Raw genomic sequence first — 21,983 nt, 5'->3', positions numbered from 1 at the left:
TTTGATTGAATGTGTCATTTGGCACATACTTCTGGGAGCTGTGACATAAAAACCAAATCATCCAGGACTAAAGTCTTAAAAACTGACTCCAAAGAGGTGAAAAACAACACTGAAGATACATTTCAATATAATAATAATAACCATAATGCAGAGACTGCACTGCATATTGCTTTATCAATATTAACCGGATTTATTGCACAGCTCGAGTGTCCATATGTGATTGTTTTAAGGTTATGCTTGAGCAGGCTGGATAGAGTTTGACACTTGTTAGTGCACGGATATATGAGCCTGGTGACACTTGGGTTATAAAGAGCAGGAGTGGAACCAGAGCTGTGAAATACTAGCAGCTTATTTGCATATGAAACTGAATGAAAACCTTGAAGAGGAAAACCTCCTCAGCCTTCCTGTCATCAGCAGTGTGACAGCCATTGTTCATAGCCCACAGAAGTTTCTCTCAGTCTTTGTCACATGCAGAGCACACACGCACATGCACGCGTACACACACAGGATCGCACCGCTACTCTTCTTGGGACACTATATTGACTTCCAACCAAAATAAAACGTAATCCCTAACCTTAATCATAAACAATTAATATCTAACTCTAACCTAACTACAATTCAGATCTTAGCCCTAAACTTAACCACTTCTTGAGATTCTGCCTTACTAGGACCAGGTTTTGGTCTAGTAGTCCTGACAAGGTTAGCATTTATGCCAGAAAAGGTCCTAAAGACGTAACAAATACAAGAAAACACATATGTATGTATCTGCATTTTCATCCATGGAAATATGGCACTATGGAACACAATTTGCTCACACAAACAAAAACATAAGACTTTAAAATATAAGACGCATTCATAAACCTTCCTCTCAAAATACAATTAAATGAATAGGTGTCAGGGGACTCTTCCCTGCAGTGAGTGTGGGTGCATGCAGGCGTGTGTGAGTGTGTGTGGGTGCATGCGTCAATGCAGGGAAGAGTCCCTTGACAGCTATTCATATTTGTGCAACACTACAATCCATTCTAAGCCAAAATTTTCATGATTAAGCAGGCTTCAACATAATCCATTACCCTTATCCCAGTCTGAGCTGCGGCAGGATGAGACCTTTCTAATTTTAGGCAATGAAACTGAAGAAAGTTCGGTCAGTCACAGACCTATTGTTGAACTGACCTTCATACCCATACTGATCCATTAAAGCTTTGGTCTCTACCTGTTGTAATAAAAGTCCTCAAAATGCCCAACAGCTTTTGACCCCATTTTACTTTTAAGGAACATAATGGATGGCTGCCAGTGAGTGGCATAAAAGGAAACTGGTGTTTAAAGCCTGAAGCATGTCATGGCCATTTAAACTGTGGGTGCCATAGCTTTGACTGAGCCCAACAATGTATTTCAGAACCACAGAAGCCGTGTTTTGTGTGACAGAGTTTGGATTAAAAGTCGCAAAAACTGTCATCAAGGATGATGAATGAGTCAGCAGAGGCTTCTGACTCAAGGCTGAACTACAAAAACAGGTTACCACCAAAGCTAAGTCGGTTTACATATGGTAATGCTAACAAAGAACGTCTTGGAATGCAAGCAAAAACAGCTTAACAGGTATATTGCTCTATCTTTAAGTCGTACTGTGATAAAACCTGATTTGCAAATAAATGTAACATCACAAAATAACAAACCGTTTCCCGCTGATGTCAAGCTGTTTAGTACGGCTTGTCAAAAATGATAACTCTCAACACATTAAGACTATATCTTTAACTTAAAGCATACACAGACCATTAAAATTATGGAAGACAGCTGTTTTTAAAAGCAAGAGGCAACAGATTTAACACGTCTGCCATTTAAACTGCTCGTTCACCGAATGCCTGTCTGTTGAGCTGCTTTTGATCTTTTGTGAACGAAGGAATAAGGTTTATAAAATTATTTTAATGTCTGTCAAGAAAAGTTTTATTTCCCAAAAGTGGCTTTCACCCCGTATCTCTCATTAAATGTGCTCAAGAAGACGACAAAAGCAATATCCATTAAAGCAAGGGATGGAGAAAGAAAATTAAAAATAAAGAAGCTTTTCAACAGGTTCTGGCTTTTAAAGTACTTGGCAAATGAAAAGTCCATGTTACCAATAAAGAGTTAATGAATTTGTACAGAGTCAGGCGGTATAAAATGTATCAATCATGATGTGCCGCAGCAAGGTTTCAAGGCCTACATTACCTACAAGAGACCCCCTACCTCTGCCTCAGGCTCCCACACCTGTGATGCCTCTCCCTGAAATCCAGTATCAGCAAGACAGCTCAGCAGGGTGGAGGTAACAGGTTACTTTCACTCTGGATACTCTTGCACATTTAGTATTGATAAACTTTAAATAAAGAAGAGGTCTGCTCAGCTCTGAAGTGGAGACACACGGCATCAGGATCTGTGCATTTCAAAAGCACCGATCACAGTAAACACATTTATAATTACTGAGCCGAATATCTGATCTTAAATCTTTCAATGAAGCAGAATAAATATAAAACTACACATTCCCTCAGCATTTCCTTTGCCTTTTATTAGGGACCGGCTGATGCAATATTCTGTATCTTCATTGCTCCAATACTGGTCAAAGTCACTGGATTGGATATCAGAACTATAAAAACGTAAAATCCAGTGTAGTCAAAAAAACCTCAACCCTGAATATCACATAAATGCTTCATTAAGCACATGCTGCAAAGAAAGAGAGGAATGCACATGTCTGCCGTGCTGCAGTGTCATGTGAGCTGTGTGGACCTTTGAAAAAGGACTGTATCTAACTGATAACGGTATGAGTAGATACTGTGATGTCGCTTGTCTACTTTTAATTATTACATTAATTATTCAGCAAACAAATAACATTTTAATTATGGGAGAGTTTTTTGTTTTATCTGGTTCCTGGTGAAATGAGTGAGTCCGCCGGAGCCTTTGAATAAATCCACGTTAACAGAGCGTCCAAAAATACTCAAACCTCCAAACTGTTGAACATTAAGGCATGCACACACTCACATAAGCACAATGTGATCTGAGGGTTGCTGTGCTGGAGCTGAACTTGTCAGTGGTTTCAGGTGACTGAATCCACTCCTGCTTTCAAGGCTGTGGAGACTCAATGACATCCCTTTATGTCAGATTAATATTACAGTGGTATCTTGCTGTGGGCAGCCCAGCGCCATTTATTTTCTGCAGAGGTATAGAGACAGTGCAATGGGATGCACAGCAGCAAAGAAAATGAGCAAGGAAATACGGATTATGGCTGCGTAATGCAAATGAATCGGTGACGGCCTTTATTACTGCAGGCAAACCTAATGAACAATCACAGCCAGGCCCAAAAGTGCTTGGTTTGGATTTATGTACACATGCATGACCAATCGAGAGTGTTAAGACTCTTACACTTATTTTGCATTAAAGTTGAAGTCCAGTTGGACCCTCAAGCGCCAATAAGAATGCATATTGTTAAGTATTCTTCCTGATACTACATGCTCTGGCTTTAAGTGAAAAACCTTGAATGTAGGACCTTTTCCTTGACAGTTTCTGACTGCAGTCATGCCTGAAGCCCCAAGAAAACTTATTCCGTCCCTGTGCTGAGTGATCAGACATTGAAAAATTCGGAACGACAGCTCAGGCCATGCTCTGACCATTTCATATTGAATTTATGAACAATCAGCAGGCTGCTAGCATACATAGCATAGCTGGGGGCCGTGACTTTTGAACTACGAGCCAGGCAGGTGAAAGCTGTGCATCTCTCTGCCTCGGTGTGATGTGATGGACTGTCACAAGACGTTTGAGCGTTTTCTCTTGGTTCAGGCTTTACATGCAAAAGACTGAAATACAAGAATCTTAAATAATTTACTGGGATTCATGTAATAGCAGGTTTCAGTGCCCGTTCCCGCAGAAAGACGATGTGAGAAAAACACTCTCATCTCATTACATCATTGCTTTTCGCTACAAACCATTTTACGCAACTTCATGCAAGACGTGTTTTGGAAATAAGTGAGGACCAAATTTAAAAAAAAAGAGATTAATGTCACTTTAACAGATAGATGGTACCGAGTGGACTCAATATTTCATTTCATCAAACGCTCTGATTTAATAAAGTAATGAACTGAAGTTTCATCTTTGCATCATCAGCTAAGGTGGAAGCAAAAGAAAAAGAAGCTTCACAGTTTTTCTGTGTGAAAATGTCCATACATGATCAAACGTACAGTCAGCTGATCCCTTTGATTCATTTGGCTATCTATCTGACATGTGTAAACATGTCCAGTTGTAAATGTTAACGCTGGATAACATGCAGGTGTGGAACTAAATAAATAATAAATAAAAATGCAAAAGGTTCTAGCCCAGCAGTAGCCGAGGAGAGCTAAAATGAATACAGACAGAAGAAAATGTTTAAATAAAACACAAAGACAAGCGAAAGACTGTGGGGGTTTTAGAAACAGTTAAATTATTGACTGAAAGTTTAAAGGTCCGACGGTTGAATTCATAAGACATTATAAAAATACACATACATCTTAAAATAATCTAATCTTTTCCCATTTCTCATTCTTCCAGGACCACCAACCCCTGAGCCAGCAACGTAGCGCTACCTTAGACTTCATTTGGGGTTGACATTATTGGAGGGGAGGACCGGCGAGTGTTCCGATCAACAAGAGACTTAGTGGAGCCAGAAACGGACGCTCTCATGCATGTCCAGGCAGATGTCATGGGCCACAGGGAAACTGCTGTCGCAGTGAGACCAGGGCAGGAGGAGACAAACCATCCTTGACCACAAGTAATCGTCTCATTTGTCTCAATCAAATCGTTTGAAAGAAGGTAGATGCCCGCTTAGGGCAAGACTACCATATGTATTATTTAACAAACTGTGAACATGATGCGCAGATACAGCCTTTATCTGTCCATTATTCTGTTTTGTTACAAACATTTTTAGACGTGATTTAGAAATATATACTTGAGAGAGCCAACAATTCTATAATAACCACAAATATGTATTTTGTTCTTCCAGAAATCTGTTTTGACTGTCTCATCAAAACTAAGCACTCTACAATCTATAATACACCCGTGTCAAGGAAGGCTGCAAATCCAAGGTTGATGGTAAGTCTGTCTTAAGTCTCAGCAGAGAAAAGGTGTAGTAAATAATACAACATCAAAAAAAGTCACAGAGATAAATGGAATCAAATAGTTGTTTTCACCACCAGCAATGACAAGCAAATACTGTCGTGAAAAGTCCTAGACATAGAAAAATAACTTGCTTGCTCTGCTGTGCAAATTCACTTTTTAACAAATACCTTACCTGTGATATCTCCTGTAATCTGATATTAAACAACTGAAACAATGAAACTAATGAGGACAGAGGAGCATAAATAAATAAGGAAATCAGGGAGACTGCTCTTTTCTAAAAAAAATAAAAATCACAAAGAATGTTTTATTGCAAATTGACAACGCGCTCCCACTAAAAGCCCCTCAACACTTCCCAACACTCTCCATAATCCTGCTTTCCCTGCTGTGTGTCAGCATCCTCAAACATCAATCCAGTCAGAAGCCTGCCACCAGGTCTCTTTTACTCCCGCCTATAAATCATCACATCACAACCTTTTATTCACCCTGCTCTCTCCCCAAATCCTTATTTTCTCTCATATTTGATATTTCCCTGACTCAGCCACCTCTACCTGACTCCTTTCACTTTGTCCCCGTTCCTACAGAACCTTTTGTTCTCACAGACATTCTGCATGCTGTACACTCCATTGTGGTTGGGTGTTTATTGGATAGTCAGAACTCGATTCTATCTTCTACGAATTTGACAGGAAAAACACGACCAGCCTGACAAGTTACTTCAATTACCTTAGCCATGGGCCCCTTACATGCATTGTTTGCCATTGAGCAAAAACATTAGATTACATTAAACTATATTTGATTAAAACATGTGAGTGACACATTTTATCCTTTACTTTAATTGTTTACATAAAGTGTCCCGAGTCTATTTTTGGTCTTAGCTCGAGGTTTCACTTGTATAGACTGCATTGTTCGTTAATAAGATAAACTCCCATCAAGGCCACAGAGCTCTTTGTGGTAGAGGGCAAGCCAATTTTGAAAGCACAGCCAATTGAACATAACAAATACAACAAACAAAGACACTTCTGGTGTATTAAGCATTTGAACAGGTCATCGAGGACAACAAAATCAGTGGATGATGAAAAATTGTAAGAGATTTAAGGGGAAAAACAACCGCCACTGACATCACCACCAGCTGGGGTAAAGGTAACCATGATTCATCATTCAAAGAACAGGAAAGCAGAAAATACAGAGGGCATACAGTTCACAGAGTGAAGAGAGAAAAGATCAGAATATAAGCCCATCTGTGAAGTAGGATGAAGGTGGCATCCCGGCTGCTTCAATGTGACTCACAATGGCAGCAACAGAAGAAATTAAGAATTACACAGAAACATCTTGTTTGCTGATGCAAAGGACACAAGGACAGCTCACATGAGCAAAGTTGGAGTTTATTAAATATTAAATAGTTAATATCTAATAATATAAGTTTCTACTATGGCGATAAGAAAGGTTTGCTCTCCATTTTCCAACATCTACATCCTGATGATAATAGAAATAATGTCCTAAATCAATGGAGAACTGACAGCATAGGAGTTTTTCTTCTTTCTTCTTTTTTTTTTCATTTTACAAATAAGTGCTTTATTGTAATGCTTAGAGTAACTTACAGGCTTCAATTTTAATTAGTCTATTCTACCTGAAATGTCATAGTCGTGCACACTTCAAGAGACAATACAAATGAGAGCATCTTAAATTGTTTTAAAAACAATACACGCTAAAGTTTTTGAATGGCTTAGATGAAAGAAAGTGAACACATGACATTATTAACTTAGACAAAGAGTACTCCATCTCATCCAACACACTCCCTTGGAGAACCACAAGCAGAAAAAAAAGGTTTGTGGAATAACTGTCTGCTCATTGCAAATTTATACTCAGAATCCAAACAACCTAAATCATTGTGGAATTATACTCTTTAAAGCAAGAGTCTAAACAAGCTTGGGATGCAAGCGAAGGCCTCTGTTGGGCTATTGTTATAATGGCTGACAGCCCAAAACTCTTTCTTTATAAGAGCATACATTTTTCATCACAGAAACACTTTGAACTTAAGTATGGGGGATCATTTCAATGGGATTTTTAAGAGTCTTAGTGTCACTTGAAAGTGACACAGTGTTGATATGGGCTTTTGTACACAAACAGTAAAAACAAATGCATAAATCACCAAATGAGGAAATTACAAGATGCACCATAGCCACATGAACATTCATACCTGCATCAGTCACAAAAAAAAGAAAAAGAAATACACAAAAACAGATAATCCTAATTTTTCATTTCATATTCTGGTCTTTCTTTCCAACCCCAAAGGGAAATCATTACTTCCAACCCTCTAAATATGCATGTGATTAATTATGCAGCTTGTTATTACTAGCTAATCTGCACAGGACTCTCATGTATAAAAGTCCCTTTCATTTCCACTCAGAAGACCATCTCACAGGTGTGGCACTGGGACGAGAATACAATGCACTGTTTAACGTGCATGTGCATGCAAGTGAGCGCACCCAGGGGTATATTCACACAAGTATACAGGCATGTATTACAAGCGTGGTCACAAAAGCGTGCACAGGTATATATGTACAGACTCCCAGAAACAAACACGTGACCTTGCATATACTGCAAATGGACACCCACCAAGAATCAGACACATCATCCGACCCCACTGACAGAAGGTACAAGTTTCTCTCATTTGGCCCAGTGTTTGGTCTGTGCCAACTCATTAAAAACACAGCTGGTCATAAGCCCTAGAGTGTAGTAGGACTACAGGGTTCCTCAGATGGGTGTGTGATTGGATTTTCAGTCTTGAAGTATATAAAAAGCTCAGTTTGGCATACATGTGTCTTCGGCATGTGAAATGTGTTAAAAAAAATGAAGCCCCATGTGATTGAAGCAAATCAAGCGTCTCTACTGTACTATGCCTCATTAAGTTCAATGGGCATTTTTCCAATAAATGCTAAATTAACTTGTATTTTTTCAAATGTTAAATGCCCCTTGTGATATCAGCGCCATTGTCAAGAATTGGTTCTCCTTTACATCACAATCTTAAGTCTATATAATGCTACCACAAAGTCTTTCACTTTGTGTATTTATGTTATTTCTTATACAGTATAGCTAATGAAAAAGATCATTCTTCATCATGTTTTCAATCCTTAAAAATTATTTACTGATCGTGTACTGTGGCATTATTCAAATACTGCAAAAAATGACAACTCACCCAGGTTCCATTTGAGTCCAGTGGTGGTTGTTTGGCACGGTCCACCTACTGGAATGAGACTACACCAGTCGCCCTCCAGGCCCGTGTTCACTCCAAGTCTGTGGCTGCCCTGCTGACACAATAAAAAAAACATTTTTGTATGTGTGTTGCGGAGTCCCTGACAGCTAAAACAACAAGTAGGAAAACAATTAAAAGGGAAAGTAAAGGTATAACTGAAAAGGATATGTTGCATTTTGAGTTCTAGTATATTTTCCTGTCTGTCATAGGGAGACAAAAGATTTTTCTACCGGCATCTCAACAACCATCTTAACAAGCATCTTTTGACATGATTCATTTTACAGTTATAAAATGAATACCTCCTGTGAGTTTAATGGTAACTGTAACTTTGGTGCTTTTTAAGCTTAGCAAGAACATTATCTGTTGTGGGTAGGATGGTTAACAATGTTAAAACATCTTTTTTCAATGGTCTCACTGAAGGATGGATGCTGGGTCTTTTTATGAAGCTCTGCAAAAATGAAAATGAACAGAAAAAACATCAGGGTGAGAGAAAAAAGCAGGATTATCAGATATAGAAGGTACAAGGTAGTGTCAGATTCTTCTTGCTGAATAAAGAACTGACTGAATACAATGGTTATAATAAAGAATGACACTGGCAGTAAAAAGGAAATGGAAATTTTCTTATTCATAGCTAAATTAAAAAAAATAACTTAATAGTGTTACAGCAAAACCAAAAATGCCAGAAATTCGATTATTATGTATCATCACCACAAGTTGAACACTAAGCATGTACAGTATTTCAAAGACAACGCATGTTGACAGCTAGAACTGACACCAGTGAATTCAATGGATCATACAGGCACAGACGTTGACCGCATTGACAGGCGCAGTTAATTAAAGGCTAACTAAACCCTTTATCTGAAGCTAACACCGCCCAATGACTGATTTTAAAAAATGCCAAGAAGTGGACTGAGAGCTGAGGGAGGTAGAGTGGGAAACCGATAAGGCGACACCTCTTGTGTTAATAAAAGAGGGGAGGAGTCTGGGACAACAAGCCTTGTGCTGATTAGACAAGCAGGTGAAGAAAGATTTGATTATTTGCAGTAGCTGGTGTTTGACCAGAGAGAAGCAGTATGCTGATGTTTAAACTGTGAAGATCTGCCCATGGATCAACAAACAACACTGCTAGATAGCCACAGACAGTGGTTTTGACCTGAAAAGAGTGGTTTAGGGGTTTAGTTAGGCTTTAAGAGTTTGAAATCTTGAAAGTGTGACATGTTTGAAGCAGAGCTTCATTAGCTTGGCTTCCTGGAGCTGCAGGGCCAGAGGGAAGGAATGATGTGAAAACTCTAAGCTTTGGAGCTTTTTCGGCATTGAAAAAATATCCACGTGGTTATATGAACACAGTCTCTTTTGGTAAGAGATAGTGAACAACAGACACATGTTCTCCTGAAAATGAAGGATTGTGGATCACCTGTTGTGTTGCTGCTGAGAGACTTGACTTAAGCTAAGAATGTACCTTCATGTAGTTATAAGACAATAAGACAAAACTATTTTAACTGTAAATGGGGAAAAAGTTTCAGGTTTTAAAAGTGAGTATAAATTGCAGTGTTTTGATATTTATTTAAATTTATAAAAACATGAGACGGCATGAGTGCACCAAATTCTCCAGTATATGTTACACATTTTAATTACATTTTAATTGAAAATATAATTGTACAATTGAGTCTTAATGCTTTTTCATACACTTGCATTAAAAAGACAAATCATACTGGTAATAATGCTAAAATAATAAAAGTTTTATGGGGTCGTGGAGGCAGCAGCTCTAGCAGAGATCCCCAGACGTCCAACTCTGCCCTGGGGAGCTCCTCCCTAGCAAGGTGCCCCCGTGGCATCCTTACCAGATGCCCGAACAACCTCAACTGGCTACTTTCCATGCAAAGTCTGGTGTTTTTGTCATGATCTGCCCTCTGTCACCTCATTCACCTCAGCTCACCAGCCCCTCCTTCTCACCTTCCTGCCAGCCACTCCCTGCTCATTAGTCCAACTCTCCCCACCTGTTGCACTCAGCTGCCTCTGATCACCAATCAACCCTGTATATAAACTCACCTCTCAGTTCACTCAGTGCCAGATTGTTCTATGTCGCCAGTACTAGTCTCTCCAGCGTTTTTCAGATTGATTCCCTGGTACCGACCCTGCCTGACTTCTGCCTGCTTGTTCCTGTGGTGGAACAGCCCTGCACTGGACCTGTCATTTCCCTTGTGTGGGCTTGTTGTCTTGGCCTCAAGTTCCCTCCAGTGAACCCAGTTTCCCCTTGCAGGGTTTTCATTAAACTATCGCTGAACTTTGTGGTAAATAAACGTCATTACCAACTGCCTGCCTCCGTGTACTGCATTTGGGTCCTCCCCTGACCTATAAATACAAGAAAAATACAAGAAAACATGTATTTATAACGGGTGAATTTGTTTCATTCTGTAAGATTTATTTGTAGATTTCTTGTAGATTTTCAATAAATTTGCATTTATTACAATAATTGCAGTACAGATCTAAGACCATCTGAGGCCAGTTCTGTATGTTCTATATTAATATCACATGCTTATTTCCCACAGAGCACGACTATGATGGAGTTCTGCAGACGTCAGGGAACATCCCACAGGTACCACACTTAATCATTTAAATCAGCTCTTTAGGTTTCGCTGCTCAAAAGGGCATCGGGTAAACAAACCTGTAGATTTAGCTGTGAGTCTCTCTGTATGTGTGCTTATAAATCTCTGTCACTGTGCATTGTTCATCCCACAGAAACACAGGCCTTCTTGCGCATGTTCAGGGACCATGGTTCTCACATGAGGAAATGTGGCTTTGCTTGGCTCTCCTACCAAGTCTACCAAGACGGCAAATTGTGAAAAACAACACAGATGAACTCAGTGTAAGTTCTTTCTTTTTTTTATGTACAGTAGCATCACTTTGGTAGAGACTCAGGTAGTCTCTGGATGAACAAGTTTGCAGCCAGTGTCCCTACACATAATTTAATATAAGACATGTGAATTATTATAATAAGCCAGCTCTAGAACACACAAGACTTCTACATATTTCTGGAAGATAGTAGTAACATTTTGAGAAAGAAACGGGCATAACAACCTCGATTGGCTCTAAATCACTCCGGGACAAAGAAGAAGGTCTTTTCTAAAAACAAATTTTCTAAAAATGTGCAGATTTAATGAGATGTTGCTTTTAAGAGCATGCTGTGAGGGCAACATGAACTACATTTTTAAGTGAAATCATTCACATGTTTAATTTGCAAAAATAAACACAAGTGGTAATTTGTTTGTGAAATTGTGTATAACAAATAACAAAGTATGTGATCGCGGGGAATACGGGTGGTGCGGGATATTTGGCAAAAAGTGTTCAATTACAGATGTAAGTTCAACAAGAAGCACGGGGCCCCTCAAAGGTTGTATTCACCTTCATGTACAGGCGTCTGCGTTCATCAGTTACTGGCAAATTGAAGCCGCATTGACAAACAAGCTTCATTTACCCTCACTGAAGTAAGATTAATTGGAGGTGTCGGGGTATGAAGCAGCAAATGACAACACGCTGTCGGAATAATGACGAAGTGGTGGGGGGAGTGTACGAGAAACATGTTTACATATTTAATGTATTACAAGGTGTCGTCAGAAAGTGTGACAGTAAGCTGTTTGTCCTAAAGATCTTGCAAATTAACAGCACAGGAAAGAAAATAAGGTTAAAAAACAGCAGTGCGTTCTCAAACGGAGGCTGCTCAGCCCACTTGTAAATTCAATCAACTGAGGAGCATGAGAAAGTGTCTGGCATAAAGGAAAAACAATTTGGGAGCAAAACAGACTCTCTCTCCCTCCCTCCCTTGCTCTCGTGCACAACAGTAAATTGGGGCACCATAAGAGCAGAGAATTGTATGTGTGTCTGAAGTGATTACTTAACAAAGAAGTGATTACTTAACAAAGAAACAAAGAGTTCAACACTCCAATCAAGGTGGAGGCAGAGCAAGGAAGAAAAAACATTTTTGAGAGAGAACAGATAATGAAGAGAGGGAATGGGAGAGGGGTGATTAGAAGGGGAAGGAAATATTAGAACAGGAGAGCAGCATGTAAATCTAGTGCCGAGAAAGCACATTGTGCGTGTGTGATTTTAATATGCAACTAATCAGACGGATATATTCACAATAAGTCCACATTCAGGTTCATGCATTGTGAAGCCATGGGAAGATAAAAGTAACAACCAGTGTTTTCGGAGGTGGGAGCATTATAAGCTTTTTTTTGTTGTATGCCACAGTGCCTGGAAAAATAACTAGTTGACTTTGTAGCTCAAAGGAGAGGGCAATCAAATGGAAAAGAGTGGACAGAATAGAAAACTGGCACAGTGAAGGCTGTGTGACGTGTTTTCATTATACACTCACGGGTCTGAGTAGATATGCCAGGCTTGTCTCTTGTATGACAAACACAGGCAGCTGTGTCATGGACAGAGCGTGGTGGAGGGTCTCAACAGATGCCATGGTCTGGTCAAATCTGCCGGCCAATCCACCCAGTGTCACGATGGCGTCCACCTGCAAAGACAGGCAGAGTTGAATAAGCAACAGAAAAATTCACTGGTTTGATTTGTGGTTTGTTTTTCTGGCAGGTTTTCACTGAAGTGAAAGGAGAAGACAGTTGTTTTTCCCCCAGCTCATGGGAAAGTGATTTAGCTGTCTACTGAAAGAAAAATGAGGGAAAAAAACAACAACAAACCTACACACAAAATGTTTTTTCTGCATTTGGTTTCATTTTGATGGACAATTTAACAGATTGCCGGCATTAATTCTGAAAATAAATCACGTGTTAGGAAATATTTCGGCTTTATTAATGGTTGAATGGTACAAAACATCAAAAATAAGTCCGACTCATGTCTATTTGGTCATGGTTTTTTGAATTTTATGTGTTAAGTGAGAATTGCCATTCATTTTTATAGCATTGCTCCTAAAAAAACATAGATGGAAGCTAGATGAACAAGTTACAGCAGAGGAGGATGCCATAATGTGAAAGCTAAAGCTTAATCAAATCCAAACATTTAATGTGCCATGTGCCATGGCATGTCTAGTGTCTAAAGCTTCATGAGAGTGGGCAACCCCTTCACTGAAGAATGAAATCTATTGAGCTTCTTTGAGAAACTGTAGCATTACGATATTCTTTATTGTTAGCAAATTTCACAATAAGACCAAAACAAATGATAAACTGTTCCATCGCACACACTGTGTGTATCTATAAATGTGCCATGAGGTCCACAGTTATGAGCAGTAAAAACACTCCAGTGAGCTACACTATTGCACTGGGTGGCTTGTATTTTTCTTACAGAGCAATGAACAAAAGACAGGCAGTGCAGTTTGTTTTGAGTCAATCCCACATACAGTATACCCTCCTGGTGCCATTAAAAATCACAAGTGAGGCAAACCCAGAGCTGAATACAATGTAAAGACGTTTAAATGGCTCTGTCTCTCTATAAAATTGTCAGTATATATACTCGTTGCGCAGTTTCATCTCTCCAGTTTGAAATAATAAACTCGAATGTCACAGACAAACTGGGGAGTTATTTAGGAATAGACAAGCCCTTTATTACTTTGGTCTTTTTATGGGTCTTTTTTATTGTTGAAACTAATACGACACAAAAAAAAGAAGAAACAAACAAACAAACGAGCACAATGACAAAGTCCATTGGGACCATTAAGCTTTAAACATCATAGAGACAGAAACATGAAGGAGGACAAACAAACAATGTGTGACTGAACAGTGAATTCAAGCCATTACCTTGAGGGAAAACATCAGACTTAAATTAAGAGGTGAAACATGTTAATAGCAAATGATCGATTGCTTAAACGGATGCCATTTCCTGCAACCTATGAGCTAAGATAGGCCTCTTTTTAACTTATATACAACACTTTACTTCAGTATAATATTTACAGCTCTCAGCAGTTACATCCTTATACAAAGGCCCCCAAGCAGTCAAGCACCAGTGCTGACAGCTTTAAAACCCAACAGAGTCTAAAGGGCAGACGCGCTGTCACAGGCTGACAACTGACAGTCACGCCAATGCAGAAAAAACTAACCAAATATCCGTCACACCAACTTCACTTCACTGTTTTCAATTGAACCATTCACTGTAGCTAAATAAACACCATGTTGGAGGTAAAAATGCTTATTTTTTTATTTCTTTCGCTGTTGTTGAATATAGGCAGTCATTACTTTTCTGCTAAAAAAGGTTCTCTCTTTCAGAACTTGACTTGAACAGTTACAGCTTTTCAGGCAGGTCATACTGGCAGCATTCATCTGCTACAATAACAGATGTGTGACAGCTCTTATTTATTTCTGTGTGTGAGTGCATCGTGTACATTCATATTCAAATACAGTTTAGTGCCGGCGTGTCATTAGCCAGTCAGAAATGCATTCTCACTTCCCGTTTACATCTCCGACAACCTGCAATTACTTTAATATAATACATATTTCCTAATAGGTCCCTACTGTATGTCCAAACAGAATTGTTACCAAACTTAATGTATCATAACTCACTCATTCTGCCTGCAGGGGGATGAAGTTAAAGCACACCTGATCACTGGGATCAACAACATCTGGCTTACACCCTCAGAGAGGCACTGCAGAGGCACTGCTGAAACTGTAAACAACAACACTTGGTAAACAAACTCCCCTCTGTGAGAGGACGAGAGACAGGGAGTTTAAGAGGAAGAGATTGCTACACTCGATATAAAAATCAAAATGTGAAACTCACTTCATTTATCTGCAGAGAACATCATACACAAGTTACTCCAAACGGGGAAGAATAAACTCAAAGCTATAGTCTGAACCTGCACATTAGCCTCAGTGATTCACAACTTGTGTACTTTGTATGTCCCACTCAGTGCAATGTTCATTCATTCTGACAAAAAGCATTCAACATCCTCAATTACTGCTTAGAACATCAAGGTTTGAGAAGTTCAAAATACACAAAGTCACCAAAACCAAACAAAAAGGAAGGACAGAAAATTAAATGAGGAGCCAGGAGAAAAACATCAGATGAAAACTCAATCTTCCACTACTAATCAAGACACTTGTACAAAAAGCTTCATACTGTCCTCTTGTTTATATCACTGTGCTAAAGTTCAAAGTTTATCCTATCACACACCTAGGATGCTGTCCTCAACAGGATGTCAGACAGCAGGGGGCGCAGTCACTTCCTGCTGTCTGGCAAACCTGTATAAAACAGGAGGCAAGACAATTCACATGTAACGTCACGTGACCCTTCTGAGGAAGACCACAGGAAGTGGTTGGAACATGGCAAGGTAATCAAAAAACCTTGTTTTTCTGTCAGAATGAACAAAACTTAAGCTCAATCAACAGTTACTGTCACACACACACACAATTCTCTTATACCATTCTTTGGGATTTAACACTGTTAATGCTGTGTGTGAGAAGAAAAACATGTAGGGGTAAATATGTTGAATCTTAAACAGTCAGTAATCTGCAAATAACCCTGTTGTCGTTTTATAAATGTTATTAATGTTATTCACACAATCGTCAATCATTACCATACACAAATGGATAGAAAATGAAGGGAGCAAAAGAGAGAGAGAATGACACAGCATGGTATTAAATCATGATATTGTGCTTCTACTTGGATTTAGAACTGAGCATGTGAGTGAGGAGTCGCTCCTGGACAAACCATTTACTGCTTAGAGACTCAAACTAGTGCAGACAATGGAAACATGGCTGCCTGAATGGATGAAGCTTATTTAGCCTCTCTCCCAATAATTGAAAGTGCTTCAGATGATCTGATAATCTAGCTCGCTATGATTGAGGTCTGCTTTACAGAGCACATCAATGGAGGCAACACTCAATGAGTTAGCAAAATGAAAATGGCAACCTTAAGGCCAAAAGAACCCGTTTCTCTTCAATTAATTAAAATGAACAACATTGTAAACTTGGTGAACGAATCTGTATTTCAAAATTAAATGATCATCTTTCCTGTTCGCGGTACTGGGTAGCTCTTACACCCGTTTTATTTTCTATTATTTATTGTTTAATTCATTTTGGCTTTGTCTTAAATCAAAAGTTATTGCTCTGAATTTTTAGTTATTGAAAAAGAGAAATAATCCTTGCGAAGAAAAAAAAAAGAATTATCAACACTTACAGGCCACCAAAACTGATTGGCAGGGTCACCAGTCTCTTGCAGGCAGACGGACAGACAAACATTCATTGTCAGTTCAGAGGTAGAGTAAATATTAGCTAGACTAAGGTGACAAAAGACCCATGACGGGAGGGAAGGACAAAAGTGTATTTTAGAGCCTTGGCGTGTCAGTTGTGGCAACACGTGTGCATACAAGATTAAGAGCATGTTTATGTGTCTGTTCTCCAGGATGTTCCATCAGCTTAGCGATGTCAAGTGATTGGGGCACTTGGCAATGATTGGGAGCAACACTCATCATGCTACTTAAAACTTCTAATGATACGGGAAAAAAAAGAAAAATTAAAGGGGAATAAGAGTGAGACAAAGCATGATTTCCCAGGAAACTACTCACCTTTACAGTGATCGTTGTCAGAATTATTGAAAGTTAACATAATAAACTTCATAATGTGATGTGCATTTTGTGCAATTTAGTAAACAGATTGAGGGACTGACTGAGTCTCATGGTCAGATCTTTGTGTGAGTCTGGCTCTGCAGCAGCTGGCTGGGCACAATGCTTCACTCTGGCAGGCAGCTCATTTTGGCAATTTGGAGATGGTCTGTTAGAGATTGCTGCACACTTTGGAAGAAAAAAAAAAAAGGATTGCAAAACAAATGAAATGTTAAGCTTTAAAACTGGCAAGTAAACCTCACTTAAATGGTTAAATGTGTCTAGGTTGATTCTGTGATACTGAGAGAGCATTTATGTTCTTTACTCGCAGCACACTGTTTCACATGCATACACACACACAAGCGAACCTGGGATCTGCTTGAGTCATCCACAGTCCAATGCTGTTGACCTCAGATCACATCATCTTAAGTACCTAAGGACTAAATGCTTTTGGAGGGAGAGGAGAGCTTTACTTACTCATTTTACCCAGAGCTACAGCTACTGCTGGTTTTTGTAACTGTTTTATACAACGTTTCTCACTTTCATAGGATCAAGGGTAAATGCACTTAGTGAACTGACTGATACATACAACTCACACAATGATGTAATGCTATATTAAGAGAGTAGGGCCACACGGTTGGTGTAGTGGTTAGCACTCTTGCCTTTGCAGCAAGAAGACCAGAGTTTACGACCTTTCTGCATGGAGTTTGCATGTTCTCTACGTGATCTACCTGATCTGTAGACTTAGCACATTAGTAGCACACAAGTCCTGCTTCAGAGTTTGCCGGTATCGTTGGCTAGTCAACAAATGCATGTGTTACAGTGACATACTTTACAGTTGTAACAGACAATACCATCAACTAACTGTAGTGGGATCCTATGTTACTTAAAATATGAGATGGGACGTAAAATCTGAGCCATTACACAAACATTGGGCAAAGCTAATGCAACAATTTAGAAAAAAAGAAAAAGAAAAGATGCTGCTACTGAGCAACAGACTGTTACTGAGCAACAGACAGTGAAGAGGTTTGTCAATGAAAACATCAGCAAATGATGACAGTGCAAGAGCTGTGAAGAGAAACCCAACAACAACAGTCAGTAACATCAGTATCAATCGACCAGTGCAGGGGTGAAATATTAAAGGTATCACAGTTCACTTTTCAAAGAAGACTTCAAGAGCAGAAACACTATAGTACAAGACAGAAACTACTCAGTAGAGTCAGGATCAGACAGCCAGATTGGAATTTGCATTTGAAAGCAGAGAGCTGCAAAAGTTCTGGATGGATGAGACCGTGATTAGCCACAGAAAGGATGTGCTTAGGGAGGAACTTTATCATGCAGCAAGGCTGTGACCCAAAAAACTAACTGCCAGCACAACAAGAGACTTCATCAGGAAGAGGTTGTCAGAGCAGGAGGAGGCTGCAGAGGGAACCCTCATCAGTCAAACAAGAACTGAAAGAGGCTGCTCTAACAGGTTGGGGAAGCAACAAAAATAAATAATGTGTTAGTGGATCACAAATTTGTTGCAAGTAAAGGTTGGGCAACTAAATATTACAGACTTCAACTTTCTTGAATACAATCTGTGCCTTTACTTTTGTCTCACCTAGTCATGAGGCATTGTCTGCAATGGCCTTGTTGTTTACAGATCCAGGCTATAAAAAGCAGGAAATAAAAGCAGACATTCTGAACTCTTCACACATGTCTCATATTCATCCAAACTCAAACAAAAAACAAGTATTGGCCTTGCCGTCCCAACGAGGAAACTGTTAGCCCCACTCCAGCTACAGGCAAAACACAATCTCCTTATGAGTATTTCTAAAAGTCCCAACATTTTTGTTGGTTAAAAAAACATATACAGCCAAAAAATACTGGTGCCAGAAAAATGTTTTACACAGTTATGCATTAAGCTCTGAGAATATTATCAGTCTTCTCATGTAACCCCCTGGCAAGACAGCTAATAAGTAAATTCCCCAAAATGTCAAACTATACCTTTAACTATAAAAATGTCAGACGTAATTTAAAATCATGTAAAAATGAAATGTGTCTGGCGTGCAGTAGGTGTTTACCTTTAACTTTCTCCTCTGAATCTCCTCCAGCATGATTGCCAGACACTTGGTGAAGTCTGTTAGGTCCTGGTCGGCTGTTTCTATCAGCTTGCACCCCTGCACACGTAATAAAGAATGGAAACACACAAAGGTAACAAAGCACAATCAGATAAATCAACACGTTCAGTCATACCAAAACAAAAACCCAGGCAGAGATAGGGGATAGGGGGATAACAGAGGCAAAAACAGAGCGATGGAGAGATAGGGAGAGGTATAAATCAGTGTTTAGTGTTGTCTGGCTGTCTGTGGGCTGTGTTGCTGAATAATGTAGAGGTTCCAGTCAGCGGCCCTAAACTTCAGCATCCAGGTAAACAACCAAGCTTTTCCTCCTTCTGTCTTTTTCTGTCACTTTCCACCTATAACATACCAATTTCTGTATTTCACAAGAAACACACTGAGAAAGTACAACTACTTCACAGAAACGTGTTCTTTGTGCTCTGTTTGATCCCATCCATCCTGCCTCCCCTTCCCTCCTCCATCCCTCCATCTCTGTCCTCTCTCCCTCCCTCCCTTGCGGATGCTGTTCTGCTCTCTTTCTTGCATTTATGCAGAATTATTCACTGCTTCCAACAAATCTCCAAAGGAACGCCTGAAACTTTCACATTGTTCTGCTCCTAAAGCATTACCATAACAGCCTGTTCTCTCTCACGGTAAAAGGTACTGTTCGTTTTTTTGTTTTTTAAGCAACCTCTGTGATATCTGTGAAAAAGGGATCACTAGTGAACTACAGTGTAGGAAAAGTGTGAGGGAAAAGAAAAGTGCCACATTTCTATCTCTAACTTGTGTGTGTGTGTTCATATGTGTGATGAAACACTGCACATGCATTTCAAACTGTAAACATATCAGCAAATCAGCAGGTAACTGATTACAGTATTACACAGTGACATAAGCACAGCTTTGTGTATCTTGTATCTGTGTGTGATCTTGGGGCAGATGAGGGAAAAACCTGGTCTCAATGAGGCAGAACCTAATTTCTGAGGACCTGTTAAAAGTTAAGGGTTACGATTTGGATTGTGGTTAGATTTTGGTTCTGGTCAGGCATTATCTGATTATGATTAAGGTTAAGGACCACACTTAGTTTAGGCTGTCTGAATGAATGGAAGGCAATGTAGTGTCCTAAGAGGAATAGCTGTACAAAACCTGTGTGTTTGTGTGTGTTTGTGTGTCTCTGACACCTTACCCTGTATTTATTATTTATTGGACTGAGCGTCAACTCTCCTCAAGTGGTCTGGTTTGACATTTTGCTCGTTTTACACAATGGAAAGTCCACTTGATGGAAGAACTTTCATTTTATCTTTATGACCTTAGAGAGTTTAGCTGTGAACAACTATCTTGCACAGATAGGGACATGGGGAACCAGGACTATGATGTCATCAGAAGACTCGGGCAGCAGTGGTTTCTACCTTGGGTGTGTTTTTAGCTTTCTAGCATATATATGTACCTGTATATTGCATCTGATATCTGTTCACATTGCTTCTCAGTGTAATGTCCTCATGTAACATCTAGTCTTATAACTAGTCACCACAGTTTGCAGCCATCTGTTGGCCCTTGAAATATAATTTATATGAAGGATTTACATTTTTCTAAATGTTAATCTTAGCCATCATGGACTTTACTTTAAATTTTCTGTCCTGTTTACTTGCAAAGTAAATTCATTAACCAAATGATTCCTTACAGTTTTAGTGTGTGTGACTGAATATCAATATGGAGTAATCTCCTTACAGCCTCTTGTTGTGGGTTGGGTGTTAAAAACCAGTCAATCAAAAATAGTGTAGTATTTCAAAAGGAAATGGCTTAAGAGAGTTCAAAACTTCCGTTTTGTGTGCCAGTCAGTGTTTCTGCAGTATTCATCTTGTGACCCATTACATTAATTGAGCTCCAAGCTGAAGGTGTTCTGACTTCCAGGTTGATGGAAAAGTTTAAAGTCAGAGTGCTTTTTGTTTAGTGTGAGTACAATTGTGCTACTGCATGTCTGAGAGCACCTGCAGGTCTGAGAGAGTGCGAAAGTTGTGTTTCCACTCACCTTGTCAGCATAGAAAGCTTTGACCTCGGTCGTAATGGAATCAAAATCCCCACTGATATAGTCGGGGAGGAAGCTGGATGTAAGGATAGACAGAGTGGGTGAGTGAGAGAGTGAGAGGGTTAAGATTGCAAGAAAAACAGTCACAGAGACACGGAGTATAAGTCAGAGATGGGAGAAAAGGGGGAGAGAGAGGACATCGGGGCATATATCAGTCCTTTGATCTGTGCAACGAGAGGAGAGGAGTTACACTGCAGGGGAAATACCAAAAAACAAAGATTGACAGGGTGATTTTCTGTGATACTGAGCCTGGCCCTGCCTCTATCTCTTTCATTCATTCACTCACTCACTCACAAAATACTCTTACAGAGATTGTCTCATTCTCTCTCTTTTTCTCTAAAACACACATAAACAAACAGAGAGGGAAATTCCATGCTCTTTACTGATCATATATCATATCAACATGTTCCATTACTGAGACTATATTGTCCACTCAAGCTCGGTTTGATTAAATCAGGTCACAGTGCAAAGTGATGCTTTTATGCTATTTGCTTGTAAAACGTGTATTATATCTTGGTAAAACGTTTATTTTCCCATTTATTTTCTGTGCCATATATACATGTTTGCAAGTAAAATCAGGCAGATTATAATTCTAAAGGCCATATATATTAAAATTAACGCCATATAAATAATAAAGATGAAACAATAATGATTAAATTCAGTTTTGGAAGCTTATTGTTTGTGTAGCCACCTGCTGTACTTGGAAATTAATCAGCCTATTTTCAGGATATATTTAACTGTTTATCAAATGAAAAAGAAAAGAATCGTAATTTATTTAAATGCATTCTTTCACAACGCTTATTCTGCATGGTTTAGAATTACATCCCAAAACAAAACATAATCCAACAATAAAGAATATTAATTGCTCACACCATAAACCTGCCAGAA

At 39.3% G+C, this 21,983-nt stretch overlaps 1 protein-coding gene across 3 annotated transcripts in view; it reads right to left on the bottom strand.

The window, feature by feature from the left end:
* The window catches only part of tpk1 (thiamin pyrophosphokinase 1), a 53,718-nt gene that overhangs the window by 9,600 nt on the left and 22,135 nt on the right, over window positions 1–21,983 (bottom strand). For 2 of the 3 annotated variants that reach the window (XM_058646417.1, XM_058646426.1), the window contains exons 5-8: window positions 21,039–21,111; window positions 18,977–19,072; window positions 12,732–12,878; window positions 8,303–8,414 (exon numbers count right to left, since the gene is read on the bottom strand). In XM_058646417.1, coding sequence (XP_058502400.1) covers window positions 8,303–8,414; window positions 12,732–12,878; window positions 18,977–19,072; window positions 21,039–21,111 — 428 coding nt within the window. The remainder of the gene's footprint in view (window positions 1–8,302; window positions 8,415–12,731; window positions 12,879–18,976; window positions 19,073–21,038; window positions 21,112–21,983) is intronic. The other variant, XM_058646435.1, reaches the window with a different exon arrangement.

The sequence above is a fragment of the Solea solea genome, chromosome 1 (assembly GCF_958295425.1).
Source record: "Solea solea chromosome 1, fSolSol10.1, whole genome shotgun sequence".
Lineage (NCBI taxonomy): Eukaryota > Metazoa > Chordata > Actinopteri > Pleuronectiformes > Soleidae > Solea > Solea solea.
This window is presented reverse-complemented; position numbering and strand designations above follow the sequence as displayed.